The following is a 26,828-nucleotide window of genomic DNA, read 5'->3' on the forward strand; positions in this document are numbered from 1 at the left end:
TCAATTTTTAATGATTTTTTAAATGAAGAGTTTGACAAAATTCTTATAAGAATTTTCCAAAGTTGCAGTATAAAGAAAAAGTACTAAATATTTAATCTCCTTTGCTTTGAGCAAAATGAGAGGGAACAAGACTGTGAACCACACTTGTTACTTGAATACCAATGTGTTTAGGAAAAGGCCTACCAATGTGTTTAGGAAATACATCATCACAAAGCTGCCAGGTCACCAGACAGTAGCTCTGACAGAGGGGCTGCCCACAGTTCCCAATTACTGTGCCACTGGTTCTCTCTTCTCCCTCCACCTTTTGTTTCAGGCACCATATCTGACTGGTCTATGACAACTAAACAAAAAAATGCTAGCGTATCCTAATACACCCTAAGCCATATAGCAGGGGCCCACTTGACTTTACAAAGAACTGGACCTTTTTGTGTAGAGATGTCACTCTCATCCTAGGAAAAAATAGTTTGTCTTTCTGCAGCAGAGGTCACAGACCTGACCTATCTATGAGTCATACTCAGTCCTCCAATAAATTTTGTTTTGCTCTCATAATCTTTTAAAAACAGTTCATTGTTGCCAATATTTAAACATCAAAAGATTCCACATGAAAATGTGCATTTTTGAGTTCTGTTGTATAACTGAAAGAACTGACAACATTGGGACAATGTCCTGTTTTTCCTCAGTTTACTGACCTGAGTAAGACACAGCAGATGACCTCGCCCAACTGCTTCAACAAGAGCAATTCTCTCATTTTTAATATTTCCCCACTGCTCAGTAGGTGCTTAAGTTTGTGACCTCTGTTTTAGACGAAATAGGCACATTTTCCCCATAATATCAAGTCTCGATTCACATACTCACTTAGCTTAAACAAATGCCCCCACACCAACAGTATTTCTTTAAAGAAAATCCCTGCTTGGTGGCTTGCATTCTGGTGGAGGAATCAGGCTGCATTTCAAACATCCGCTGGCCATATCCACACAGACCATGAAGTCCTTGGCTCACACCTCCCCCACGGAGCCCACTTTTGAAATTGGATTTGCCCTGAATGAATTTGTATTAAGAGATCACCCACTAACAATGAGGAAGAAAAACCTGAACTTCTTCCCAACTTCTTTAAAGAGAAACAGAAAGAATGAAGTTTGGTTTAGGAGAATGTACCTCTTTCCCTGATTAATAAAGAGTAAACAACTGAGCAAAATGTAACCCCACGAAATAATTTCGGTGACTTACTCATCATGATTGACTTGATACATGTTAATAAAGGTGCAAGTTTTCCTGGGAATGAAACAGCCATTCAGCGTAGTGTCTGCTGTGGTACTGGGAAAGGAAAACACAGCATTACGGCACATCCTGCCAGTTCACATAACCCACCCGTAAGCTGCCTCCCACAGTTCACAGACTCTTTTTATTCATGTCATTTTAAACTATAATAATATGACATCTTCATAAATCTTCATTCTATCATTAATTGACACATCTTCTACCTATTGTCAAGTTAGTAATTTATTCCTTTTCTTGTATTTGTTAGACATGTTGAGCACTTAATGTATTTAAGGCATTGCAATGAGCTAAAATCTCAGTAGAAAATTATCTCAATCTTTCCATGACAAAATTGCCCATAAGTAGACATGTCAAATTACATCAGGAAGCTATTAAGGCAATTATAAAGCACTTTCTGTGTGCCCAGTGTGTTTTGGGCTTTTACTAATAGATTCGAATAACAAAATATAACATCTTTTCATAGTTAGTAGAAGGAACAATGGAATTGGAACTAGGAAATCTGAACTCTAGACACGCACTGCTCCTAGTAAGATGTTGGGCAAATCTCATACCTACTCTGATTTCATTTCCTAGCTGTAAAATGATGTCAGTTGTGTTGGATGATCTCTTAAGTTGTCTCTAGAACAAATAATCTATTTTTCTAGTCCCATACTCAGACTTCTTTATGCAAACTGTATACTGTTTCCCTTTATACCTCTGTAATTATGCATGGATTAGATTAAATCATGTTATATTTTCATATGGCACTCCCTAACTTCCTAGATAGCCCCCACACTCACTTCTCCCCACAGGAGCAGCAGTGACATTTCAATTGGATGGGTTTGAGAAAGCTACTGGACACATTTGGCGTAGCCACTTCTGGGTTCTCTTTGCTGATTAGCCAACCTGTAGAGAATGCACATCAGAGCAGCAGATTTTGTACTTTCAGGGGAGACTGCTGTTGTCCAACCTTGCCAGAGACTGAGTGGAGAAGAAGTATACCTATTCAAGTGAGAAGTGTGAGCATCCCTACTTGGTGCAATTCTAAGCCAAATTGTGCAAACTAGCTCTCATCATTAGAAAAGGTTATATTTGAATTTCTATCTGATCTGTGTTCATTTTGTAGCTGGTACTGAACTTTGGCAAATAATATGGACTGTATTCATTGGAGCTCTCACAACAAAGGGAAGGACCAAAAAAGGAATGGACCTGTTTCTTAGAAGGATTACCTTCTCCTGTGTACAGCCACTTGCCTATCTCAATACATTCCTGTCCACAGGCCCTCTGTGGATAAAGCTGTTCAAATTCTATTCTACATAAAAAGGGACAGGCTCCTGTTTTATGGAAACCTGGTATGTAAAATTTGATTTCACTAATATTAAAATGGGAGTGGCTACTTATTCTACTGGAGGATTCAATATATAAATGTATTAATTGTAGATTTTTCTCTCCATATATATTCCCAAAACTTTGTGTATGAAAGTGGCTTTCTACATAACTTTTAGGGAACATATATGCAATAAATATTTGTTAGAGTACTGCTTGGTCCCGTATAGTATGCGTGTGTGCGTTATATGTAATAACAATTTTTTTGCACCTTTTACCTATGATTATTCCCTTTAGTTTGTTTTAATTTATTTCATTCTAACATACTTTCTGCTTTTTTGATCCTCTTTTTATTTTATTTTATTATTTTTTAAACTTTCATTTACCCAGTGTGTTTTTCCAGGACCCATCAGCTCCAAGTCAAGTAGTTGTTTCAATCTAGTTGTGGAGGCCACAGCTCACAGTGGCCGATGTGGGGATCGAACCTGCAACCTTGTTGTTATGAGCACCACGCTCTAACCAACAGAGCTATCCAGCCGCCCCATCCTCTATCTTTTTAAGTGGAATACAATAAACTTCCAGGTATAGAAAAATAGATGAATCCCAAACAACATATATAAGATACTGTTTTTGTTGTGCAAAAATTCTTGGTTCATACCACTGTCACGCAGGGTCTCAGCTCCCGCTTCCCGCATAAGAACGCAGGATATGGCGAGGCCAAAAAGGAACACCCACAGAGCCAGAGATAGGAGAGTCATACCACTATATTCTCACTAGTGGCTGGGTTGGAGACACAGGGAGCAAACATCCGCCAGTTCCCCAACAAGGAGTCTTCCTGTACCCCAGTCTGGCTGGCAGCTGGCGAGACACAGGGAGTAGGATCTACACGATGCGCAATCTGCCCTCCACTTCTCTGCCAACCAACCCCGCGCAGCCAAGGCAGTTACATCAGTGGCTCATGGCTAACCGGTAACAGCTGATGGCCAACTAGTCACACCTGATGGCCATCTACTACCCGAGTGTCGTGCGGGACGGCCTGCGGGGTCTCTGCTCCCGCTCCCCATACAAGAACGCAGGATATGGTGAGGCCAAAAAGGAACACCCACGGAGCCATAGGTAGGGGAGTCATACCACTATATTCTCTCTGGCGGCACTATACTCTCAATGGAGGCTGGATTCACACTGTCCGCAAACCGCCATCCACGCTTGCCAGCCCAGCCGCCATCTTCTTGCTAACCCCCATTCTCTTCTCTCTCCTTCTCTGCTAGCATAGCCACAGCAGTTATATTAGTGGCCAATGGCTCACTGGTTACAGCTGACGGCCAACTAGCCACAGCTGATGGCCATGCAATCACAGTTGGCCATTTACTACCTGAGCCAACACCTTTCTATGTGAGGCCGAGAGCCTGGAAACTACTTTCTGGGGCTCTGCCCCCACACCGAGCCAGCACCTTTCCACATGAGGCCAAGTGCCTAGAAACTGCTCTCTGGGACTCTGTCCCCACAATCACACTTCTCTCATTGGTTAATGCATTTGCTTCTTTATTTTGTATTAATGTATTCCTTCACTTTTAATAATATAATGAACATCTGTGTCCTCAGTCACATTTTCCTGTCAGATATGTCCTCAGCTATGTTTTCAGGGCCCCAAAACAGATGGATCACTATCATTTAATCCAAATGATACCTGTAAACTTTGCAAAGCTTCACCGTTACTAATTACTTAGTAAAGCTTAGAGGTCACACTCTTTCATGAAGCACCCAAAGTCACCTTATGAAAGTCACTGGGACAGAAGAATTGCTTCTTTAAAAATAAGACATGATTTTGAAACCTAAGTTAAAGATGAAATTTACTTCATCCAGAAAGAAGATCTGCAGAAAATGGATCACTGTGAATAAACAGCATTGTGTATGAATATGGAAAGCAAAGTACAGAGACAAAACACAGGGAATTGTGGTGTTCACTGTCTGGCCTTGCTTGACTCTCCTCAGCTAATGGTCTGGCCCTTTAGGACACTGCAGCTGAGGGCACTCCATACTGCTGTGCCATAACCATAATTACGTCAGCTTCTTCAGGTGAGAGACATTCCCACTCTTTCACTATTTACAGATGGAAGAGAAAAAGCACTGAGAATTTAAGTTTTTATTTTAATTGTGTGGAATGGAAACAGTTCAAACTAGCAGAACTTTGGTGGTCTATATTCATATTTAATAAAGTGTATCCACTTAATGTATACTGGTATGCATCTGTGAGCTGGACAGTCTGGTATAAGGTTCAGTAAACTCTCAAATATCTACAAATGGATACTCTATTTAATCTATTTGTGGTAACACTGACTGCTTTAGTCCATTGCCCAGCAAAATTCTAAGCTACTGAAGGTGACAACACGTTAGCAGGTGGCTAAGACTACTCTTAGCAGGAAGTAAGTTTGTATGACACTTAGGATTGTATGATCCATTGTTTGGAGTTTCCATATCCTTCTTTCCCCTTAATTAGTACACATAAAATGGCATTATAGTTTAGTTATGAAAAATATTCACAAAATGTGCCTTTGCTCCATGTAAAAATTTGATTACAGGATTTCAAAATAAAATGAAACAAGATTAAAAAGAACAGTAAAATAATAGTAATAACATAATATAGATATTAAAGGACTGAAAGTATTCTAATGGCTTATATTCCTCATTTGTTGCTGTGTCAAAGGAGAATCATATGCTTACCAATGTGGAATAGTAAAAGGAAGAAAGGAAGCATGTCTGAATATTTCATTTATGAAAGCTTCTGTGTAGGGTAAAATTTTCTGTCTTCCAATCTGGGTGATTTCAGCCCAATATTTCCATCTGAAACAAGAAAGTTTTTTTTTAAATTTATTTTAAAAAATGACAATTATAAGAATTATGTTTTTCATCTGAAAGCATGTTACCAATTTCTTCTTGAATTTTGGCTTGAATTTCTGGATACTGTATCAAATAAAGAAAGGCCCAGTACAGACATGTTGATACAGTTTCAATCCCTGAAAAATAAATACAAGATAAAGTGTCATGGAAAAAAATATTAGCAAAATTGGTATCCTCAATTTACTTCATATTTGACTACTAAGAATCCAGGGAAAAGAATCCAAATGTAACCACACATTAATCAAATCAGAATAAAATAATTACTATACGTTAAAGTTTTCTTCAGAATGTAGGCTTAACCTCCCACCCATTAGGATAGTCACTATCAAGACAACAGAAACAGTAAGTGTTGGTGAGAATGTAGAGAAATTGGAATCCTTATGCACTACTTGTTGGAAGGTAAAATAGTGCAGTCACTATGCAAAACATTATAGAGGTTCCTCAAAAACCTTTAAAAAGAATAATCATATGATCCAGAAATTCTACTTCTGGGTATAGCATATCCAAAATAATTAAAAGCAGGATCTCAAAGAGCTATTCACACACCATGTTCATTGAAGCATTATTCACAATAGCTAAGAGGTGGAAACAATCCACATGTCCACTGATGGATGAATGGATAAATAAGATGTGGTATATGCATGCAATGGAATATTATGCAGCCTTAATAAAGAAGATCCTTTCACTTGCTACAATGGATGAACCTCGAAGACATTAGGCTAAATGAAACAAATCAGTCACAAAAGGAAAAATATTGTATAATTCCACTTATATCTGGTATGTAAAGTAGTCAAAAATCATAGAAACAGAGTAGAATGGTAGTTGCAAAGAACTTGGGGGAAGGGGGAGAGAATTGGTGTTTAATGGGCATATAATTCAGTTTTGCAAGGTGAAAAAGGACTAGAGATCTATTGTACAACAATGTGAATATACATAATAGTACTGAACTGTATAGTTAAAAAAATTTAAGGTAGTAAATTTAATGTTATGTGTTTGCAACCACAATAAAAACATAAAACATTAAATATATATATAGGTGTTATTCATGACAAATGAAAACAATGGAAATATTTCACTAGAAAATAAACACAATTGTTATAAAATAATGATGGCTATGATCTATGTAGTAACAGTAATTATAATCATAAGTAGCTATAGAGTGCTTACTCTGTTTCAGGCTATATATCTATTAGGTTGGTGCAAAAGTAATTGTGGTTTAAAAGGTTAAAAATAATTGCAAAAACTGCGATTACTTTTGCACTGACCTAATATAGCTATACCTATATTACATGTGGTATATGTAATTATGCTCATTTTACTGAAGAGAAAACTGTGCCTCAAGAACGTAATGGATGGGCGTTGTTCAAAGTGACTCAAATCAGCAGAAGCCAGAGTCTGGACTTAAACTTGGATGTATCTAGATCCAAAAGTCATAAGTTTGTATGAGCACATAATAGAAGATTGAATATATTCAATTTTTTAAAAAATACTAATTTTTAGTGTAGTTGCTATGATTTAAAATTCATCCTTTGAACAGGGTATCTGAACTTTTGAGATTATACACTGGCTAACTGTTTTTCATTATTGAAAATAAAAGCAAGAAACTCTATGTCACAGTCATCTTCTTCACAAGGGTAACTTTAACACTACATCAAAGAATGTGATCGGTTCTTAAAGACCTACCACTCCGAAATGCCACATTAAAAAACTTTTATAAGGTGTTGTAATTGTAAATTAACCTCTATGATGACCAAATGCCAAAATTAATAATGTTATTGGTGTTTTCTACTAAAGCTTATAAAAATCTGGTAGCAACGATGAGTTTTTAAATCCATGTATCTTTTTTCCAAGGTTTTCATGATGATGGCATCAACAATGATGAGAAGAGCTAACACTGATCACTTGATTGCATTGTCATTGAGATTGGGGCTGCAGTTAGTCTCACTTTAGAGATGAGAAACTTGGAGCAAAGAGATGGTTAAATATTTTACAAGGACCACACAAGAGACAAAGCTAGTACCGAATTTAAGTCTGTGACTCCAGAGCATTGGAACTTAGCCATCTGTTTGTTCTCTAAACAACTTGCCCGAGGAATAACATAACATAACATGCCCAAGGAATACACCCAGGTATACCTGTAGAGCAGAGGAAACTCCTTTCCAAACATCTCTTCTCAAGATCTAATTTTCATATCTTTTGAACAGGTCAATCTCTTATAATAAGCCAGTGGCTTCTACAGTTCCAAAGTCACAAAATTTCTATATTGACTTTATACTGCAAGAATTACCCTAAAAGTAAGTTGTCCGAATGAAACTGCTGACCATAGTAGAATACAATATCGTGTGAAAATTTAGGCTTCTACTCAGAATATATTGACCCTATTCTCCAGCAAAAGAGAAAAGAGCAAGCTGTGAATACTGCATGGAAAACACTGATTTTGGACACTGTGGAGCCATAGACATTATATCCAAAATATGGGACTATCTAGATAAATAACAGGATTCATATTTTGATTTTCATAAATTTTGCTTTTATGTCAAGGCTTAAAATTGAGTTCATAATAAATGATTTTGGGAGAGCCTGACCATATCCAAAGGAAAAATCAAATTATGTCTGTGATCAATTTGAAAAGTCAAATACAGAAATATAAATGTTAATAATATGGTAGATCTGATGAAACAGTGTGTTTGCAAATTTTATCCACTAAAATATGTGGAGTTCATTGTTTTCTTCTAATAAAATATTCTATTCTCTATATCACTAGAGAGGTAACAGACATGTATGGAAGTTTTATTAATTTTCTTTATTATTCTTGTTTGAATTCAAAATACAAACAGATGTTTGTTGAATGAATAAGTGCATTATACAGAATGCTCTTTGTTTTGCATACATTATTCCAAATGATTTTTAACTGTGTTATGTACATCTGGTGGTGCAAATCTATATCCTAGTCATATTTTTAATTTGCCATAATTTTATATTTGCTGATTTTTCAGTATCTTGACAGTATTACATATTTCTGAAATATATTATCTCATCAAATCAAGATGAAAAAATGTCCACTTGACATGTTAATCACACGCGCACACCCAGTCTTCAATACTCAGTGGTGTTCAGGCTTTTAAAAAAATATCCTCATAGGGATGGCCAGATGGCTCAGTTGGTTAAAGAGCGAGCTCTGAACAACAGGGTTGCTGGTTCGTTTCCCACATGGGCCAGTGAGCTCCGCCCTCCACAACTAGGTTGAAGGCAACAGCTGCCGCTGAGCTGCCAGATGTCTCAGTTGGTTAGAGCACGAGCTCTCAACAACAAGGTAGTCAGTTCAATACCCACATGGGATGGTGGACTGTGCCCCCTGCAACTAAGATTGAAAACGGTAACTGGATTTGGAGCTGAGCTGCACCCTCCGCAACAAGATTGAAGGACAACGACTTGGTGTCCACCCCAGAGATAGCAGATGGGTAAATGTGAGGGATGTATCCAGGGAGTATTATGCAACTGACTGAAGCAGCAAATTAGAAATACACCTGGCAAACATGATTGAATCTTAAAAATACAAGGCTTCAAAGAAAAAGTTAGAAGTAGATTGAGATGTAAATAACAATGGTATTTACATAAATTAAAAATCATGATGATATAGAATACATGGTAATACATGATGAGATAATGCCTGTTTTATAAGAATACATAAAACAAAACAAAACAAAACAAAAACACTTTAAATAAATTAAAAATAAATGTCAGTGGGTTGGGAAAGGGCCTGGGTGTGGGATGCAGGGATAAGAAGTAAGCAACAAGGCCAGGCACTGCATGAATAATGATGTTAATCATGAACTGGGGACCTTGATTAACTCAATTCTCTACTCCTGGGATGAAAATAAAGTTTTCTGAATGACATGGGAAGAAGGCAGAGTGTCAAATTGTTTATACAGAGTGAGGTCAATTACACTAACTGACCGATACTAAAAGAAGGAAATACCCCAAAGCGTAAACAGTAGAAAACAAAAATTGTAGTTAATCTTTATTTGCCTTATGCATTGACAAATACTCTCACATACCTGCTGCAAAGAGGTCATTCACAGAGCCTATGATTTCATCGTCATTTAAGGTGGCTGTTTTGGTAGCTGCATGTTTACTATGGCATGTGTGAATCAGAGCATCAGTAATGTCTCATGTATGATCCTGAGGAGACAAAGCTTAGTACTGATTATTGATCCTGACCTACATTTCACATCACATATTAATCTCATGCAGCGTGTAACATGAAACAAACTCAATTTGCTTGGGAATATAAAGAATATAGATAATTTTAAACCTTGCAACCAATTTTGCTTGTCAATGGTAATGCTCAATCTTAAAAAGTGTAGAATAAAAAACCAGGTTACTGAATTTTCTCCTTAACGTTTCTTTCCATTAATTAAAAAAAATACATATGTTTGGAAGCGCACTTAAAAAATTAGATATTCACTTATTATAGTGAAGTTGTTGGACAATGACTATAATAGGTTTCCAAACCTATTTTCAGGATTTTACTGTAATCCCCATGCAGAAAGAGATGAGGCTGGAGTAGGTTAGGAAGTAAGAAGAAAATTTTACAAATTATTTTACTTACTGTGTCTGATCTAGAATTCACAATTGGTACAATGAAACAGATTGTTTATTGCCTTTTTTGTTTTCCATTGGAGGGGACTTAACTCCGTATACCTCTTCATTTGCTCAATTATCCACCTTTTCATGTTTTATTTATTTATTTTTCTTGATGCCATCATCTCAGCAAATCAACCCTCGAGAGCTACAATTCTTTCTGGTACATATATTCTACAGGTGTTATGATCTCAAAGTTCATTTCTGTATAGTAAAGGAACTGAAGTAGGAAAAGGGTAACTTAGAAGCTTCCTATTGAATATTCTTTATAATTATTCAAAACATTTTCTTAATAAAAATATGCTGATACTTTGCAGTTTCAGATATAAAATGGGAGAGAACAAATCATTGGTTCATTTCTTCAGGGAAGTCACCTACATGTTGGTCATCATTTATCAGCCAATTACAGATTTATAATTCAAGTAGGGGCCTTATCCACACTGGGGACATTTCTGAGATTGCATTCAGAATTCTTAGGGCCCCTACATGAGAACTAAGCAGTACTGCTCTATAATTTCACTGACTGGAACTCACAGTTTACTAATAGTGTGGGAAAGGGTCTTTATGGCAAAATTATAGTGAAAAGAACCACGGAAGAATCCACACAACGTCCTGGGTACTCATTGCATCTCACCGTTATCTTTTGCTTCTCACCAAATCCCTTGTCCTGGCATGAATTTAAATCCTTACCTTATCATATGTAATAAGATGATCTTGTACATGTAGTGCAATAAACTGATTCAGGGCCTGATAAAACACCCGAGGAGCATTTATAATCTTCAGGGGAAGGTGGCGGAAACATGGGATGAAGTCAGCAGGATTAGCTACATTGGTTGCCTTGAGTAAGTCATCGTTTGTTTTAACTATCTTAAGAAACTCCTCGTCACTGTGGTCATATCTCTTGCCAAAGCAAAGGGTACAGGAAACATTGGCCACTGCACATGTGACAGCACTTCTGGGCTCAAAGCTGCCGTTCTTGGAAGTCAAGTCTGTAAAGACTTTTATTAGCTCAGAAACTTCCTCCAGGACATGTTCCTCCAGTAAGCACGAGCAGGTGGAGGATTTTGCTTTTGCTTTAGTAAAAGTTCGTAAAGCATTAGAGGCAATTTTCTTATGCATCTTCCAACTCTCTCCATAATTGACTGAAAATGAAAAACTCTTTCCTTCTGCCAGGAAAGAAAACGCATGCATGTTAGGTCTGCCTGCAAAATGCTCCATCCTTGAGCAGTACTTGTTTCACCATTTCCATCCCATTCACCACCATGACAGGCACCATGCCAAGTTTGATGAGGAAGACATCTCCATATTTCTTCCTCATCTCCATGAAGGTAAGGTAAGGTTGATTTCCGAGCTGAAGAAGATTTACTGTGATGGGGAAAGACCATGGGCCAGGGAGAGACACATGTTTTCTCCCCTTGCTTTTGAGTGCTCTCACAAAAACAAAAACTATCACCAAAATTACGAGAGAAGTGGTCACCTCTCCAGGAGTGACTGCCATGTAGAATGTCATTTTCAGGAGTAAAGTACCTACAATAGAAAAATGTAAACCTTAATTTTGTCATTCTAAGAATAGCCTAAGTAGTCTTTCTACCTTTAAACATTTAGAAGAAAAGTACAGACTCTCTGTAGGTAGTAGAAAGCTGTTCTTACCTGACGCACCCAAAGGGCAAAATCAAATTCTTGTAAACGCATTGCATCTGTACTCCAATTCTATTCTCTTTACAATTCTAACCACTAGACCAAATCCTTTCCTGTCTAACATTCACATGATAGACAACTTGAAGTAAAAAGCAGTCTTGTGGTTGGGAAAGGGACTGAGGCTATAGAAGCTGATTTCATACTTATTGGCTGAGGGGATCTTCATCTTGTCATTTAATCTAAGTGTATCCCAGTTTTCTCATCTAAGTATTCTACCTGACAGAATTAGTCATACATTTTTTTTCAACAAATGCCGTGTTTCCCCCAAAATAAGACCTAGCTGGATAATCAGCTCTAATGCTTCTTTTGGAGCAAAAATTAATATAAGACCCAGTCTTATTTTATTATAATACAAGACCGGGCCTTATCTAACATAATATAATATAATACCGGGTCTTATATTGATTTTTTGTCCAAAAGACGCATTAAAGCTGGTTGTCCGGCTAGGTTTTATTTTTGGGGAAACACGGTACTTATTGACACCCCACCCCCGCCGCCAATGTCAGGCATTGGAAATGCAAAACAGAATTTCACAGACTAATGAGGAGACTAGAGAAACAGAAATAAGATTACAAAGTGGAAAATGCTATATAAAGAATTGAGTACCGAGTGTTCTGTCATTGTTTGAGGATCAAGTTAAATCATTATTTAAAAATACCTGGTGAATTACAAGCCAGTTAGTGGTTATCTAATTGGAGGTCTGCCGAGCCTGTCCTTGGACTTGCTAGCCTGCTTGGGAGGATGACTTTCTGAAGGTGTCCTTCTGCTCTGTAACCTGACCACGTAGTCACAGGTGATCGATTCAAGGATGGGCCACTGACCCAAGAGGAGCCTTCCTGAGGAAGATAGAACTGGGACTGTGACAGACTGGCCTTTCTTTGGACAGCTACATTCATAAAATCTAACTCTGAAGATATGATTTGCAGACCTTTCAACCCACCAGGAAGACCTGAGAAACTGTGAAAGCAGGTCTCAAAAATAAATGAAATAGAAAAAATAAAATAAACGACAGGGAGAAGCCTTATGACCTTGCATTCACTGCTTTTAGACTCAGGATATCTTGTCCTTGGATTGAATTCTTTCTTGCTAAACTTGCTAGAATTGGTTTCTATTACTTGCAACAAAGAATGCCCTAAACACCCCTCCCCCAAAAGTTTCCTACACATGTAGAATATTTTTGCCAGCTATTGCATTTTCACGGTAACAATAGAGGGAATACAAAACTTTTTCTCCCTTAAAAGAAAACACAATTAAACTGTTCACATTTCTCAAATTACTGATTGAGACAAATAACATTTGTGGGCAACATATTCATTAGTCAGTGTAACTGTCTAGTTCTCTTTGATTTTTGAGTAGATCAATACTTGATTTCTTCTAGATTTTTTAAATGAATATGCACGCAAACCCTTGTCACCTTCCTTACCTGATTGTTTCACTTTTCCAAGATCACAGATAAAATGTGGCTAACTATACCAACTTGGTTGGCACTGGTTACTAAGGAATGAACTGTGGAGTTAAAAGTGAGAGATCCCCTTCTTTTTATGGAAAGAAAGAACATGACTGCATTTAAATTAAAAAGAAAAACTGAGTCCCTAATCAATGCAATAGCCACAATTTGCAAAACTTCATTTTCTCTCTGTTCAGAAAGGAAACAGTGGGGACTTCATGGTGTATCTGCTTTGCATCATGCTGATTTTGCAAAACTTCTCTGATTGATAATAACTATGACCATTTATTGCATACTTACCATATGCCAGATCCAGAACTAAACACAAAATCGACACTGTCTTTCAAAACTCACCTCTGTATCATCCTGTTACAGAGGATGATAGATAGAGAGATAAAGTTATTTCCCCCATTTATTTCCCATGTTTTTTTAGCTTTATAACGAATCACAAATTACTTACCTGCAGCACTTGCTTTTTAATAAAATTCAATCTCTCTTGGGCATTCACCTAACTGTCAGTTTGCACACTGATAATTAATCAGTGGCATTTCCAAAGCAGACTACTAAATAGATGAGAAGTGGGTGTGTTTGGAAGAACTTCGCACTCTCATAAGGGTGACCAGGTTTCCCACCTCCCTCCTCCCCTATTTAACTGTGGAACTTCTATTAAATCACATCTCCTCCCTTGGCCTCAGTTTCCTCATCTGTACAATGACACTTCAGACTAGAAGACTTCGCAGGCCAGCTATAGTCTTCAGTAATCAAAGCTAGATGGGAAAACAGCAGAAGCCAAGTATGATGTAGAGCAGGGCTGTCCAAACTGCGGCCCGCGGGCCAACTGCGGCCCATGATTCATTGTTAATTGGCCCGCAGTAAATTCCAAAAATATATTTAGTTTACTTAAATAAACCAGGTGAGGCAATACATACTTCACCTCAAGTGAGTGGCCCGGCTGTTTGTGTATTTTACCGCATATGGCCCTTGGTAAAAAACGTTGAAAAAAGTTTGGACACCCCTGATGTAGAGGGTTAATTGCCTAGGCATCTTATTTTGCCAGAGCAGTTAACATTTCAGCATCAAATATAAGTAACTGTATGATCACCCTGGATTTTTTTTCAACCTGAGCCCTTCTAGCTTCATTAAATTGTCTTTGGCAGCTTACCAGAACCAGACGTACCGCCAAATTTCCTAGCAACTTTCTTGGAAAGCTCTGAGTGAACATTCTGTTCCTGTTGTTTTGGTGGTGAACTAGAGCTGAGGACAGAGGGTGTAAGACTCTTTCAGGGTGGGCTGCTACATGGTCAAAATTCAAGGGGAACTCTAACCCCTTTAGAGAAGAGCCATGTAAGAAGAGCATATGTAGGTTGAAGGATTTTATATCGATTCTCAAACCTGGACATACACATTAGACCTCCCTTAGAAGCTGTTAAACCATTCCAATGTCCACATCCTACACAGACCAATTAAATCCAAACCTCCAGGGTTGGGTGCATTTTAAAAAGCTTCTCAAGATGACAAAGAGGTATTCCAAGTTGAGGACCTTTTGGGGGTAGAAACAACCTGCTATGAGATCAACAAATCAATTTAGCCAAATTACAAGGAAGCTTGCAAGACTCACCTGTGCTCAGAAATCTTGCCGGTCAGTATGAGAAATCTGGTGGAAGGCTCTTAAGACAGAGAAGGTTTGGGGGAAAGCTAGAGATATCCTAGGAAACAGAATAGTCCCGTCACAGCAGCAGCAGCAGGCTCCCAAGAAATGCTGGGCGAGAACATTCTGGGAAAAGACAGGGAGGGGTGGAGCCTGGACCCATGGGGGGAGGAGTCTGGAACTGGGTTAGGGATTTGACAGCTGAAGGGAGTGACACAGAGGCCTCTGCAGCTAGAATTGGGCCTAGGAAGCTGGGAAATTCTAGTGTGAATAGAGGGAGAGGGACACACCTGGAGCAAGAGGTTCTGAAAAAGAAGATAGGATGGAAATTGATCTTGGAAAAGAGCAGGGTAGGAGAGAGGATGGAAAGACTAATCATTTTTAAATTGTTGGCGACAAGCAGAAGTAGCTCAAAAGATATGTAGCAAGGAGCAGAGGGGGAAAAGAGGATGGTACAGAGGCATTGCTATGTGACGAGTTTCAGGAAACCAGGAAAATGTGCAGGGCACTCTAGGCAAGGAATGGGGCAGGGGGAGATCGATGAAATAAAAGAATCCAGGAAACAAGTTCCCTTTCTCAGGTGCATTTGGTAGATTCATTGGGAGTCTTTACCAACCAGATAGATTTCATTTCCACAACTAGAACAGTTAACCTCTAAGCCTGATCTAGCTTTGGTTTGAGAATATATTCTACCTGCATCAAAGCACTTTTTCTACCTAAAGGCTAGTTGTGTTACCTGTTACTAGGTAAATGATATGTGGTTTGGGGACATCTTCCTGTCAAGGTGTCTGCAACTTATTACGTAATAAAGTTTTCTAAAGAAACCTTTGGAGTTTTTGGCCTCGTAATTATTTGCGATTTCAAGTTCGGCTTTTATGGAGAATGTCCAAAAACAATAATTGGTAGCCAGAACGTTCTCACATAGGGAAGAAAGCAAAGTGAAGTCTAAGTCTAATATATCCCCTTAAGGATGAAACTTCAGGCCCTGAGCTACAGTGTCATATTCACAAAATATCTTGGAGTTCTGAATATCTAAACTCTCAAAGTTAAAAAAATCTGACAAAGGCCTACAAACCATAGGGATTTTTTTGACTCACTGGCAGAAGTTATGCAAATCGGCATTTAATCATGTCATACTTAGCTACTGAAAAAAAATTATTCCTAATTTTTTTTTGTTTTCCATGAAGTATCACCTTCTCTAATATAACTAACCCCATATTGGATTAATGTATAGACACTATGCAGCCATAGAAAATTATTTGGGCAAGTGCCCGTATTACAGATAGTTGATAATAATTGCTTGACAATGTGTTATGTGAAAGCTTTGGTAGAAGATAATGAGAACCGCCTTGCACTTAATGGCCAAGGATGATGTATTAGTTTCCCAGGGATGCTCTAACAAATTACCACAAACTTGGTGGGTTACAACAACAAAAATATATTAACTCACAATCTGGAGGCCAGAAGTCTGAAATCAAGGCGTTAGCAGGGCCCTGCTCCTTCTAAAGTCTGTAAGGAGAATTTTACCTTGCCTTTTCCAGCTTCTGCTAGCGCCAAGCGTTTCTTGGCTTGTAGCTACATAATGCTAATCTCTGTCTCAGTCTTCATGTGGCCTTTTTCTCTTCTCCTAGTCTTTCCTCTGGGTGTCTTTATTATTTTTTTAAGTTTGTATTTAAAAATATAGCTAACATATACAACATTATATCAGTTTCAGGTACACACCATAGTTGTTCAACATTTATATACCTAAAAAGTGATCACCATGATAATTCTAGCAACCGTCTGACCTTGTACAACCTGGTCACCTGTGCTGGGTGCTCCAGAAGTGTCCCTTGTGTGAGTTGCATGTGCCCTCCTCTTATAGTTGAGCCTTGATTGCTGTTGGCACATCAGTGGGTGGGACTAACCCTCAGGCTGACTGGCTGTGGGGTTTAGCCATGTCCACAGCTTATCGGCTGCTGTGCAGGGGAGAAGGAGGAAGGGGGAGCCTACAAGAGACTCACTTCAGATCAAAAGACACACACAGACTGAAAGTAAAGGGATGAAAAAAACATATTTCATGAAAATGGAAACAAACAAAAGAGCTGAAGTAACAATACGTACACAAAGTAGACTTTAAAACAAAGGGTATAACAAGAAACAATAAAGAATCTGGTAATTCCACTTCTTGGGTATTGTGGGGGCAGGGCCCCAGAAAGTAGTTTACAGGCTCTCGGCCTCACGTGGAGGGGTGCTGGCTCGGGTAGTAGATGGCCATCAGCTGTGGCTGATTGACCGTCAGCTGTAGCCATTGGGCCATTGGCCACTAATATAACTGCTGCGGCTGCGAAGGAGAGCCGAGGAGAGCGGAGGAGAGTGGAAGAGAGTCGTCAGTCGGTTGCAGAGAAAACGGACAGCAGGTCGCACGTCCAGTGAACCCAGCCTCCAGTGAGACCGTAGTGGTATGACTCCCCTACCTATGGCTCCGTGGGTGTTCCTTTTTGGCCTCACCATATCCTGCGTTCTTGTATGGGGAGTGGGAGCAGAGACCCCGCAGGCCGCCCCGCACGACAGGTATATTCAAAGAAATCCAAAATGCTACTTGGAGGGGACGTGTGCATCCATATGTTCATTGCAGAATTGTTTACAATGGCCAAGATGTAGAGGCAGCCTGGGTGTCCATTGATGGATGAATGGATAAAGAGTAGGTAGTACATACATACAGTGGAATATTGCTCAGCGAGGGAAGGGAATGGGTTCTTGCCATCTGTGGCAATATGGATAGACTTGGAGGGCATTGTTCTGAGCGGAGTATGTCAGACAGAGAAAGACAGATGCAATGTGATTTAGCTCATATGTGGAATTAAAAAAAATAAACAAACAAAACAGAACAAACTTATAGATACAGAGAACATTTTGATGGCTGCCAGATGAGAAAGGGGTGGAGGGGGTGGGTGAAAAAATGGAAGTGAGTAAGAAGTACAGATTGGTTGTTACACAGTAGTCATGGGGATGTAGGGTATAGCATAAGGAATATAGTCAATAATACTGTAATAACTACCTGACACCACACATAGTTATTACAGTATTATCTTTTTAGTACTCGATTTTATTTTCATCCAAATTTATTTTTCCTAGACAATTATATTGTTAAAAGTAAAATACATGGACTTTACTGAGAGTCCAGAACAGTCTTAACCAACAGAAATGTAGTGCAAGCCACATATGCAATTTAAAATTTCATGGTAGCCACATTGAAAAATTAAAGCGAAACTGGTAAAACAAATTTTATTTAATATAGCAAAAAACATCATTTAAACATGTAATTAATATTAAAACAATGATTGAGATTTTTTACATTCTATTTTATTGTGCTAAGTATTACAAATCTGATGTGTATTTTACACTTAAGGCAGACCTGTCACATTTCAAGTGCTCAGAAGCCACCTGTGACTAGTGGCTTCTATATTGAACAGCACAGGCCTAGAACTAGAACATGCACTTCAGAATTGTCTCACCCAATAGGGGAGAAAGCCAAGGTCATTATACACCAGTTACCATCAGTCCCTGGTTGAGGGCTGCAGCAGGGCTGTCAGGGGCTAAATTCTTTGGCATTCTGCTGGCCTGCAGAGAAAAGTCCTCCAGCAAAAGTTGGGAATGCTGGTAGATGGAATTGTAGCCTGCACAGGCTACAGTGATAAGACCCCAGGGGACAGGGGTAGAACAACCCGTAGCCTACTACGTTTTGTAATACCTTTACTCCAGTGCCTTGTTACTTATTAACAAATCACTTGCAACACACTTAGCACTGGTAAGTCAAGATAACATGGTTAAGTGTTCACTGGCCTAGAAGATCAACCCAAACTCTGACAATGAAGGTCTATAGGGATCTGGATGCATCCTATGTATTCTACTTGGCTGCCACTCATTTTACTGCTAAGATATCCTTTTCCTGATCATTTCCACATTATTTCTTGTCACCTCCATCCCTTTATCTGTTGTTTATTTTTCTCTCTGCTTGGAATGTACTTCCTGTTTCTCTATCCACTCATATGCTCCTCATTCTTTAAGATGTGGCTCAATTCCTAGCTTTCTCAGGGAACTCCTTAGGATAACTTCAGTCCACGGTGATTTCTTCCCCGGAATTTCTCTCACATGTATTCATTCCTTCAGCAGGACTTGTCTTAGCTTCATGGTGTATTTCCTTCACATCATAATCAGTTGGTACTTTGTGTTCTTATCCCTCATAGGAAGACATCAGATGAGCAACTATTTTTTTTTTTCATGTTTGTAAATTTAAGCTCTAATAATTGAAAAACTGATAGTTGTCAACAAAGTATCAAGAAGGAGATTGCCCAACAGAGCTGCTGAAGGCATCTGGAACCATCCTGAATGCCTCCACCAATTTCAAGGAAAACTATCAGGAGTTAAAAATAAGCACCTCAGATAGCTTTTGTAAAGAGGTGATGACACCTCCCAAAAGTCTAAATATTCTGAATGCTAAGAAGGCAAACAGAATTTCATTTTTCTTATTATAGCCAAATAAGTCTTATGTGAATTTTATACTTTTTTTGTTGTATTTTTCTAGACTTTAGGAGCAATGGGAACAGAGGGAGGAACACTGGACCAGGGGTTAGGAGGGCTGCCTGGATTTGCCACTCACAATCTGCAGAGCAGCCACAGGAAAGTGTTAACTCTTTGGCCTTTATCTGCAAAAAGATGACTCTAATGGGCCCCCATCCAGCTGTCAAATTCCGTTCCTGATTTTATGATGTCTGCCCATTGTTTTTATTATTATTAGTTCCAGGTGTACAAAACAATGTAATAGACATTTATACCTCTCACAAAGTGATAAGCCCTCTCCCCCATCTACTACCCCTCTGACATCACACACAGCTGTTACATTTCCACTCTCTATTCCTATGATGTACTCCACTTCCTGTGAATATACATACATATACATACACATATATGTATATACATTTTATTTATTATATATATAAATACATATATGTGTATGTATATGTATGTATATATATGTATTATATATATGTATTTATATATATAATTATTGACATTCATTATTCTTCAGCTTCGGCTTCAGGTGGACACTGCAGTGGTCAGGCACCTACACTGTCCATGAAGGTCTCCCTAATGAGACAAGTGTCCATCAGATACCCTACAAACTCTATACAACATTATTGATTAAATTCCCCAAGCTGTCTTTCGTATCCCCATGGCAATCTTGTGGTTACTGATTGTGCTTTCTAATCCCCTCACCTTCTCCCTCATCCCCACCCCCTCCCATCTAGCAACCCTCAGTTTTTCCTCAATGTCTCTAAGACTGTTTCTGATTAGTTTGCTCATTTATTCTATTCTTTAGATCCCACATATAAGTGAGATCATATGGTATTTGTCTTTCTCCGTTTGACTTATTTCACTTAGCATAATATTCTCTACATCCATCCATATCGTTGCAAATGGTAAGATTTCATTCTTCTTTATGGCCAAGTAATACTCCATTATATAAATGTACCACAGTTTCTTAACTCCGGGCATCACTGATTTACATTACTTTTTTTTTTTTTTAAAGATTTTATTGGGGAAGGGGAACAGGACTTTATTGGGGAACAATGGTCAAATTGTTGTCCTTTCAATCTTAGTTGTGGGGGGTTCTGTTCAGCTTCAAGTTGTTGTTCTTTCAGTCTTAGTTGTGGAGGGCGCAGCTCAGCTCCAGGTCCAGTTGCCGTTGCTAGTTGCAGGGGGCACAGCCCACCATCCCTTGCGGGAGTCGAACTGGCAACCATGTGGTTGAGTCGAACTGGCAACCATGTGGTTGAGAGGACAGGCTCCAACCAACTGAGCCATCCGGGAGCTCAGCGGCAGCTCAGCTCAAGGTGCCGTGTTCAATTTTAGTTGCAGGGGGCGCTGCCCACCATCCCTTGTGGGAGTCGAGGAATTGAACTGGCAACCTTGTGGTTGAGAGCCCGCGCTCCAACCAACTGAGCCATCCGGGAGGCAGCTCAGCTCAAGGTGCCGTGTTCAATCTTAGTTGCAGGGGGCAGAGCCCACCATCCCTTGCGGGACTCGAGGAATTGAACTGGCAACCTTGTGGTTGAGAGCCCGCTGGCCCATGTGGGAATCGAACCGGCAGCCTTCGGAGTTAGGAGCACGGAGCTCTAACCGCCTGAGCCACCAGGCCGGCCCCTACATTACTTTTTAATATTCCCCTTCCATCTGATCACACCTACATACACCCAAGTCCACCCCACTGCCACCATACACATAAATACCTTCCTATACACAAACACACAACAGTGTTCTTGACAGTGAGTAGGAGGTATCCAAGAAGTCCCAAGTGTAGGCCACCTACATTGGCTTCTTCTCAAAAAACCAACTTAAATCTCTTTATTAGGTACACATATAAAGCAAAACCAATTTGCTACTACTCATTTTGATAAATGAAATAGTTCAGTGCAAGGGCTGAAGGGCTAAAGGTAATTATATGTGGATAAAGTATAGCAATGTTGGCTACCTATGTTTCTTTGCCTCTGCCAAGATTACCATGACTCTATCAGGGACCTCTGAGGCCAGGTAATGATTGTGGGTCACAAAGACAGTTGGAGTTGGTGTCTGTGCTGGACAGCAGAGTAACAACTGCAGACTCTGCGTCTCCCAAAATTTAACTGCTAATAGCTTACTGTTGATAGTCTTACTGATAACATAAATAGCTAATTAACACATATTTTGTATACATATTATATACTGTGTTCTTATAGTAAAGTAAGCCAGAGACAAGAAAATGTTATTAAGAAAATCATAAGGAGAAAATACATTTATAGGATTTATTGAAAAAGTGGACCCAAGCAATTCAAACCCATGTTGTTCAAGGGTCAACTGTATATATATGTCAAATACCTGACTTTTAGTAGGCTTTCAATTAGTGATAGTTGCCATTGTTATTATTTCTTTTTCTTTTTCTGTTTTTTTTTACCTCAACAGGAGCTTTATTTGCATAATCTACATTAGGTATTGCTAGAAGGGGAAAAAAAGGCCTTTTCTCTCACACCTGTTACTGAAATGTAAATTAGCACAAGTGCAAATCAAACAACACTCTTGGCAAATGACTTTTAGCCCCTATTTTAGTTATGGTCATCAGGGGGCTGAAACCTTTTCCCAAGTCCCTCAGCTGGCGGTGTCAGTGTGCCCCTCAATGGTACTGTGCCACTCTGGAAAACATGCCTTCAGGTTCCTTCCCGTCCCCTAAGGCAGCAGCAAATCCTTCTTGTCGCCTTCTTTTGGCCCAGGCAGCCAAAGATTTAAAAGTCTTTGGTTCTCAGATGGCTAGATCCGCAAGCACTTTCCTGTTGAGCTCCACCTGACACCTAACTAGGTTGACAATGAACGCTGGGTACTTCAGGCCGTGTTCTTGGGAGGCAGCTGTCATTGGATCAATCCAGAGCGTCCTCCTGTTCCTCTTCTTCAGCCTCCGGGCTTCCGTGCATTTCACAAACGCCCTGTCACCGCTCTAACGGCCAGCCTGTAGCACCGGTCCTTCCCTCCCCGAAGTGCCGCGCGTGCTGCAGCACCTCCTGGGCCCGCCGAGAGTCGGCGAGGCGCCCCGGCAGCCAGAGCTGCGCCGTGGGGAAGACGGTGGCGCCCGGGCCGGCGTCCCCGCTGAACGACACACGCCTGTTGTTATTTCTAATAGTGTTGCTGCTGTTGCTGTTATAGCAGGAAGTATAATATGGAAAATCACATGTTGAATTTTATCACTGTGGCCATTCAGAATAGATAATTCGTGAGGGGGGTAAAGAGGGTTTTTATTCCACAACACAAATTTCTTTCTGTTTTTAAAAGTATAAAGTATTACTATGTTTTTATGTTTTTCTTTGCTCGTAATGATACAGCCTGAATGGCAGAACTTTTTCTTCCCTATCGCACTTGGATGTGATGAAATGTACATTTTAATTTAACGGCACCTACTTCATGCCTAGAAAACTCAATTTTCTGTTACAGAAATCGTACAATTAATTTTGTCCTCAAATAGACAACACTTGCTCTGTGGCATATTCTGTACTGAGCTACATTTTTTTACTCAGTCTCAATTTCTACAAAGCACAAGAATTTTCCTTCAAATGCTGTACAATATTTTTCATTCTGATAGATTTCACATTACTAGTATGAAAAATTACTAATGAACATTGAACACACTGAAAATAAAGGTAGCATTAATGAGTTTTTTCTTTAATTTCTCACGTATCTGAGTTCAGGCTTGTCAAATCATAATCACATGTATTGGTTTGTGATGTAGTTTTATTAGCTTAATATATCCTGTAGCTAATACCTTGGACCATGGCAAAGAAATAAAATCAATCAGCAAGTAAGTTTTCATCATCACAGCAATATTCAATAAGAAGCTGTTCACATTTGATGAATTTAGAATCAAATAGTCAGCATTCCAGAATACTGATTTTAAAATCCAGCAATCACTCAGGCAGTTTAGAAATGTGACTTTCTGGTTAATTTAGTATTTTGATGAACAATTTATGTGCATATAGATTGATTATTTAAAAATAAACTATATTCCATACCGAAACCACATTGGACATAAACAAAGCTTTCCAGTATGAGACTTGGTTTTTCTAAAGAATTTAGAGTCAATCAACATGTACCACATTAACAGATATACACACACATACATATACATGTACATAATATACATATATATCTTCATACATGTAATTAAATCAAATAGTTATAAATTATATCAACTAATGCATAAGAAGCATTTGACAAATGCAACACCTTTTCACAATAAAAACAACTCAACAAACTAGGAATATAAAAACCTCAACATAATAAAAGTCGTATATGAAAAACTCATAGCTAACATTATACTCAATAGTGGAAGACTGAAAGCTTTTCCTCTAAGATAAGGAAGAGGACAAGGATGCCCACTTTTGTCATTTCTATTTGACATAGTACTTTCAGTTCTAGCCAGAGTAATTAGGCAAGGAAAAGAAAGAAAAGCACCCAAATTGGAAAGGAAGAAATTCGCAAATGACATGATCTTATACTTAGAAAACCTGAACAACTTTATAAAAAATAAAAAGTTAGATCTAAGCAATGAACTTAGCAAAGTTTCAAAAAACAAAATCAACATACAAAAATCAGTTGTTTCTATACACTAACAATGAACAATTTGAGAAGGGAATTAAGAAAACAATTTCATTTGTAATATCATCAAAAATAACAAAATACTTAGGAATAAACTTAACCAAGGATGTGAAAGACTTGTACACTAAAAACTAGAAAACATTGCTGAAAGAAAAAACACACAACTAAATGGAAATACATCTCATGTTTATGGATCAAAATTCCAACGGCTTTTTTTTTTTTTTTTTTTTCAGAAAAAGAAAAATGCATCTGAAAATTCATATAGACCAACAGAATCGAATAGACAGCCCAGAAATAAACCCTCACAATATATGGTCAAGTGATTTTCTATAGGGTTCCAAGACCATTTAATGGGGAAGAGGCAGGCTATTCAGCAAACAGTGTTGTGAAAAATAGACACTCACATGCAAAAAAATGAAATAGGACACTTACTTGTACTGTATAGAAAATTAACTCAAAATGGATCAAAGACCTAAATATAAGAGTTAATACTATAAAACTTTCAGAAGAAAATATAGAAGAAAAGTTGATGGCATTGGATTTGACAATGATTTTTTTGGCTATAACACTAAAAACACACAGAACAAGGAGAACAAAAATAGGTCTCTTGAACTTCATCAAAGTTAAAAACTTTTGTGCAACAAAGAAAACTATCAACAGAGTGAAAAGGCAACCCACAGAATGGGAGAAAATATTTGCAAATCATATATCTGACAAGGGATTAATATCCAGAAGATATAAAGTACTCATACAACTCAACAACAATTACCTAAGAGAAAAAGATGGGCAAAGAACTTGAATAGCTATTTCCAAAGAAGATCTACAAATGGCCAAAAAGCACATGAAAGATGCTCAACATCACTAATCAGCAGAGAAAAGCAAATCATACCACAGTGAGTTGTAACTTCACACCCATTAGAATGGCAATTATAAAACCAAAACAAAAGAAAAATCCCAGGAAATAACAACTGTGTCAAGATTGTGGAGACATTGGAATCTTTGTGCATTGCTGACAGGAATATAAAACATTGCCAGCAGTTGTGAAGAACAGTATGGTGGTTCTTCAAAAAATTAAACATTTAATTATCATATGATTGAAAAAGACACTCTGCCTGACCAAACTTTAATTAGGCTTCCCAGAGCCCTATTCTGACTAGGCCTTGCCCTGGACCCGGTCTGCCGTTGGTTTAGTCTGGTTATAGAAAGAATCCTGACAAGTCAGTTTAGAAGAAATCCCTCACCCATGATATCTGTTCAAGTTCCTAATCCCTAACGCTTGATATTAGGATGGTGCAAAAGTAATTGCAGTTTTTGCAATTTTAAAACTTTTAAACCACAATTATTTTTGCATCAACCTAGTTGATCACCTAGTTCTGCCTTCAGCAAGAATCCTGTTAAACCATTTTAGAGTGAATTCCTTTGCCCTTGATGGTTCCTTTTGGTAATTTTCCATCCACTGACCCCTAATCAGCTAATCTGCCGATTAGCTATAAATAAATTCCTAAATTTCTTTGCCCAGTCTCTCTCCCTTATTGTGGTAGTCTTGATATCTATCAAAATAGTCTTGAATAAACTCTTCCTTATTGGTGAGAATTGTCAGAATATTTTTTCTTTAACATGATCCAGAAATTATATACCCAAAATAATCAAAAGTGGGAATTCAAACGATATTTGAACACTCATGTTCATAGCAGCATTATTCACTATAACCAAAAGGTGGAAGCCACCCAAGTGACCATTGATGGATAGATGGATAAACAAAATATGATATAAAAAACTATACTAAAATTGTAATACTCAATATATACCAATAGCAAAAGATGAATACAAGTCATGTGTATACATTTTTTGGCACCACATAAATATATATATATATATATATATATATATATATATATATATATATATATATTCACAATGGAATCTTATTTAATTTTAAAAGGAAAGGAAATTCTGACATATGCTATAACATGAATGAACCTTGAGGACATTGTGCTAAGTGAAATAAGTCAGTCACAAAAGGACAAATACTGTATGATTCCACTTATATGAGGTACCCATAGTAGTCAAATTCATAGAGACACAAGCAGAATGGCAATTTCCAGGGACTGAGGGCAGGTGAAAGAATGGGAAATTACTGTTTCGTACTTAATACCACTGAACTGTATACTTAAAAATGGTTAAAATGCTAAATATTATGATATATATATATTTTTTGCCACAATAAAAAATGTATGACTGAAATTCTCAAGTGAAAAATTATAATTCTTAACATGTGGGCTTCTTTTTCAGTTCATAGTATCATAATATGGTTCCAACTTATTTAGTATGTGTTCCTCATTCAGCTGATGCCATGGTATAAATTTAAAAAATGAATGTGTGGTCAAAATTCACTTCCAAGCATTGCCTCATCTTTTTTTTTTTTTTTTTTTTTTTTTTTAAGTTTAATTCTTTATTCATGTATCACTTCTAAACATTTCAGAATTGAGTAAGCTGGGATTCCTTTTTTGCCCTCTATTTTAATGCTGCAATTGTTTGAATATTTGAAATTTTCTTAAATAAATATAAAAGCCACTCTTTCTTTATAAAATAATTTTAAAGAATACTTGACTCCCAAGAGTAATTACTGTAACTGTATTAATAGGTCTGGATTTGACAAGGAGAACAAAAATAGGAAATTACAGTGAATCCATTTAGAGGGCTGGAAGCAAGCTCAAAAAGGTATCTTATCGTCTGTTCTAAGAAGGACCC

At 38.1% G+C, this 26,828-nt stretch overlaps 1 protein-coding gene across 1 annotated transcript in view; it reads right to left on the minus strand.

The window, feature by feature from the left end:
* LOC109449946 (cytochrome P450 1A1-like) overlaps positions 1-15,032 on the minus strand; it is a 37,055-nt gene extending 22,023 nt beyond the window's left edge. The window contains 8 exon segments of the mRNA XM_088793578.1: positions 1,228-1,314; positions 5,305-5,380; positions 5,383-5,424; positions 5,508-5,597; positions 9,540-9,663; positions 10,816-11,338; positions 11,340-11,652; positions 14,889-15,032. Of these exon segments, the coding sequence (XP_088649704.1) occupies positions 1,228-1,314; positions 5,305-5,380; positions 5,383-5,424; positions 5,508-5,597; positions 9,540-9,663; positions 10,816-11,338; positions 11,340-11,635 (1,238 nt within the window). The 5' untranslated portion in view covers positions 11,636-11,652; positions 14,889-15,032.
* Positions 15,033-26,828: the final 11,796 nt, after the last annotated feature.

This window comes from Rhinolophus sinicus, chromosome 16 (genome assembly GCF_057876585.1).
Source record: "Rhinolophus sinicus isolate RSI-liver-muscle chromosome 16, RSI-T2T, whole genome shotgun sequence".
In the NCBI taxonomy this organism is placed as follows: domain Eukaryota; kingdom Metazoa; phylum Chordata; class Mammalia; order Chiroptera; family Rhinolophidae; genus Rhinolophus; species Rhinolophus sinicus.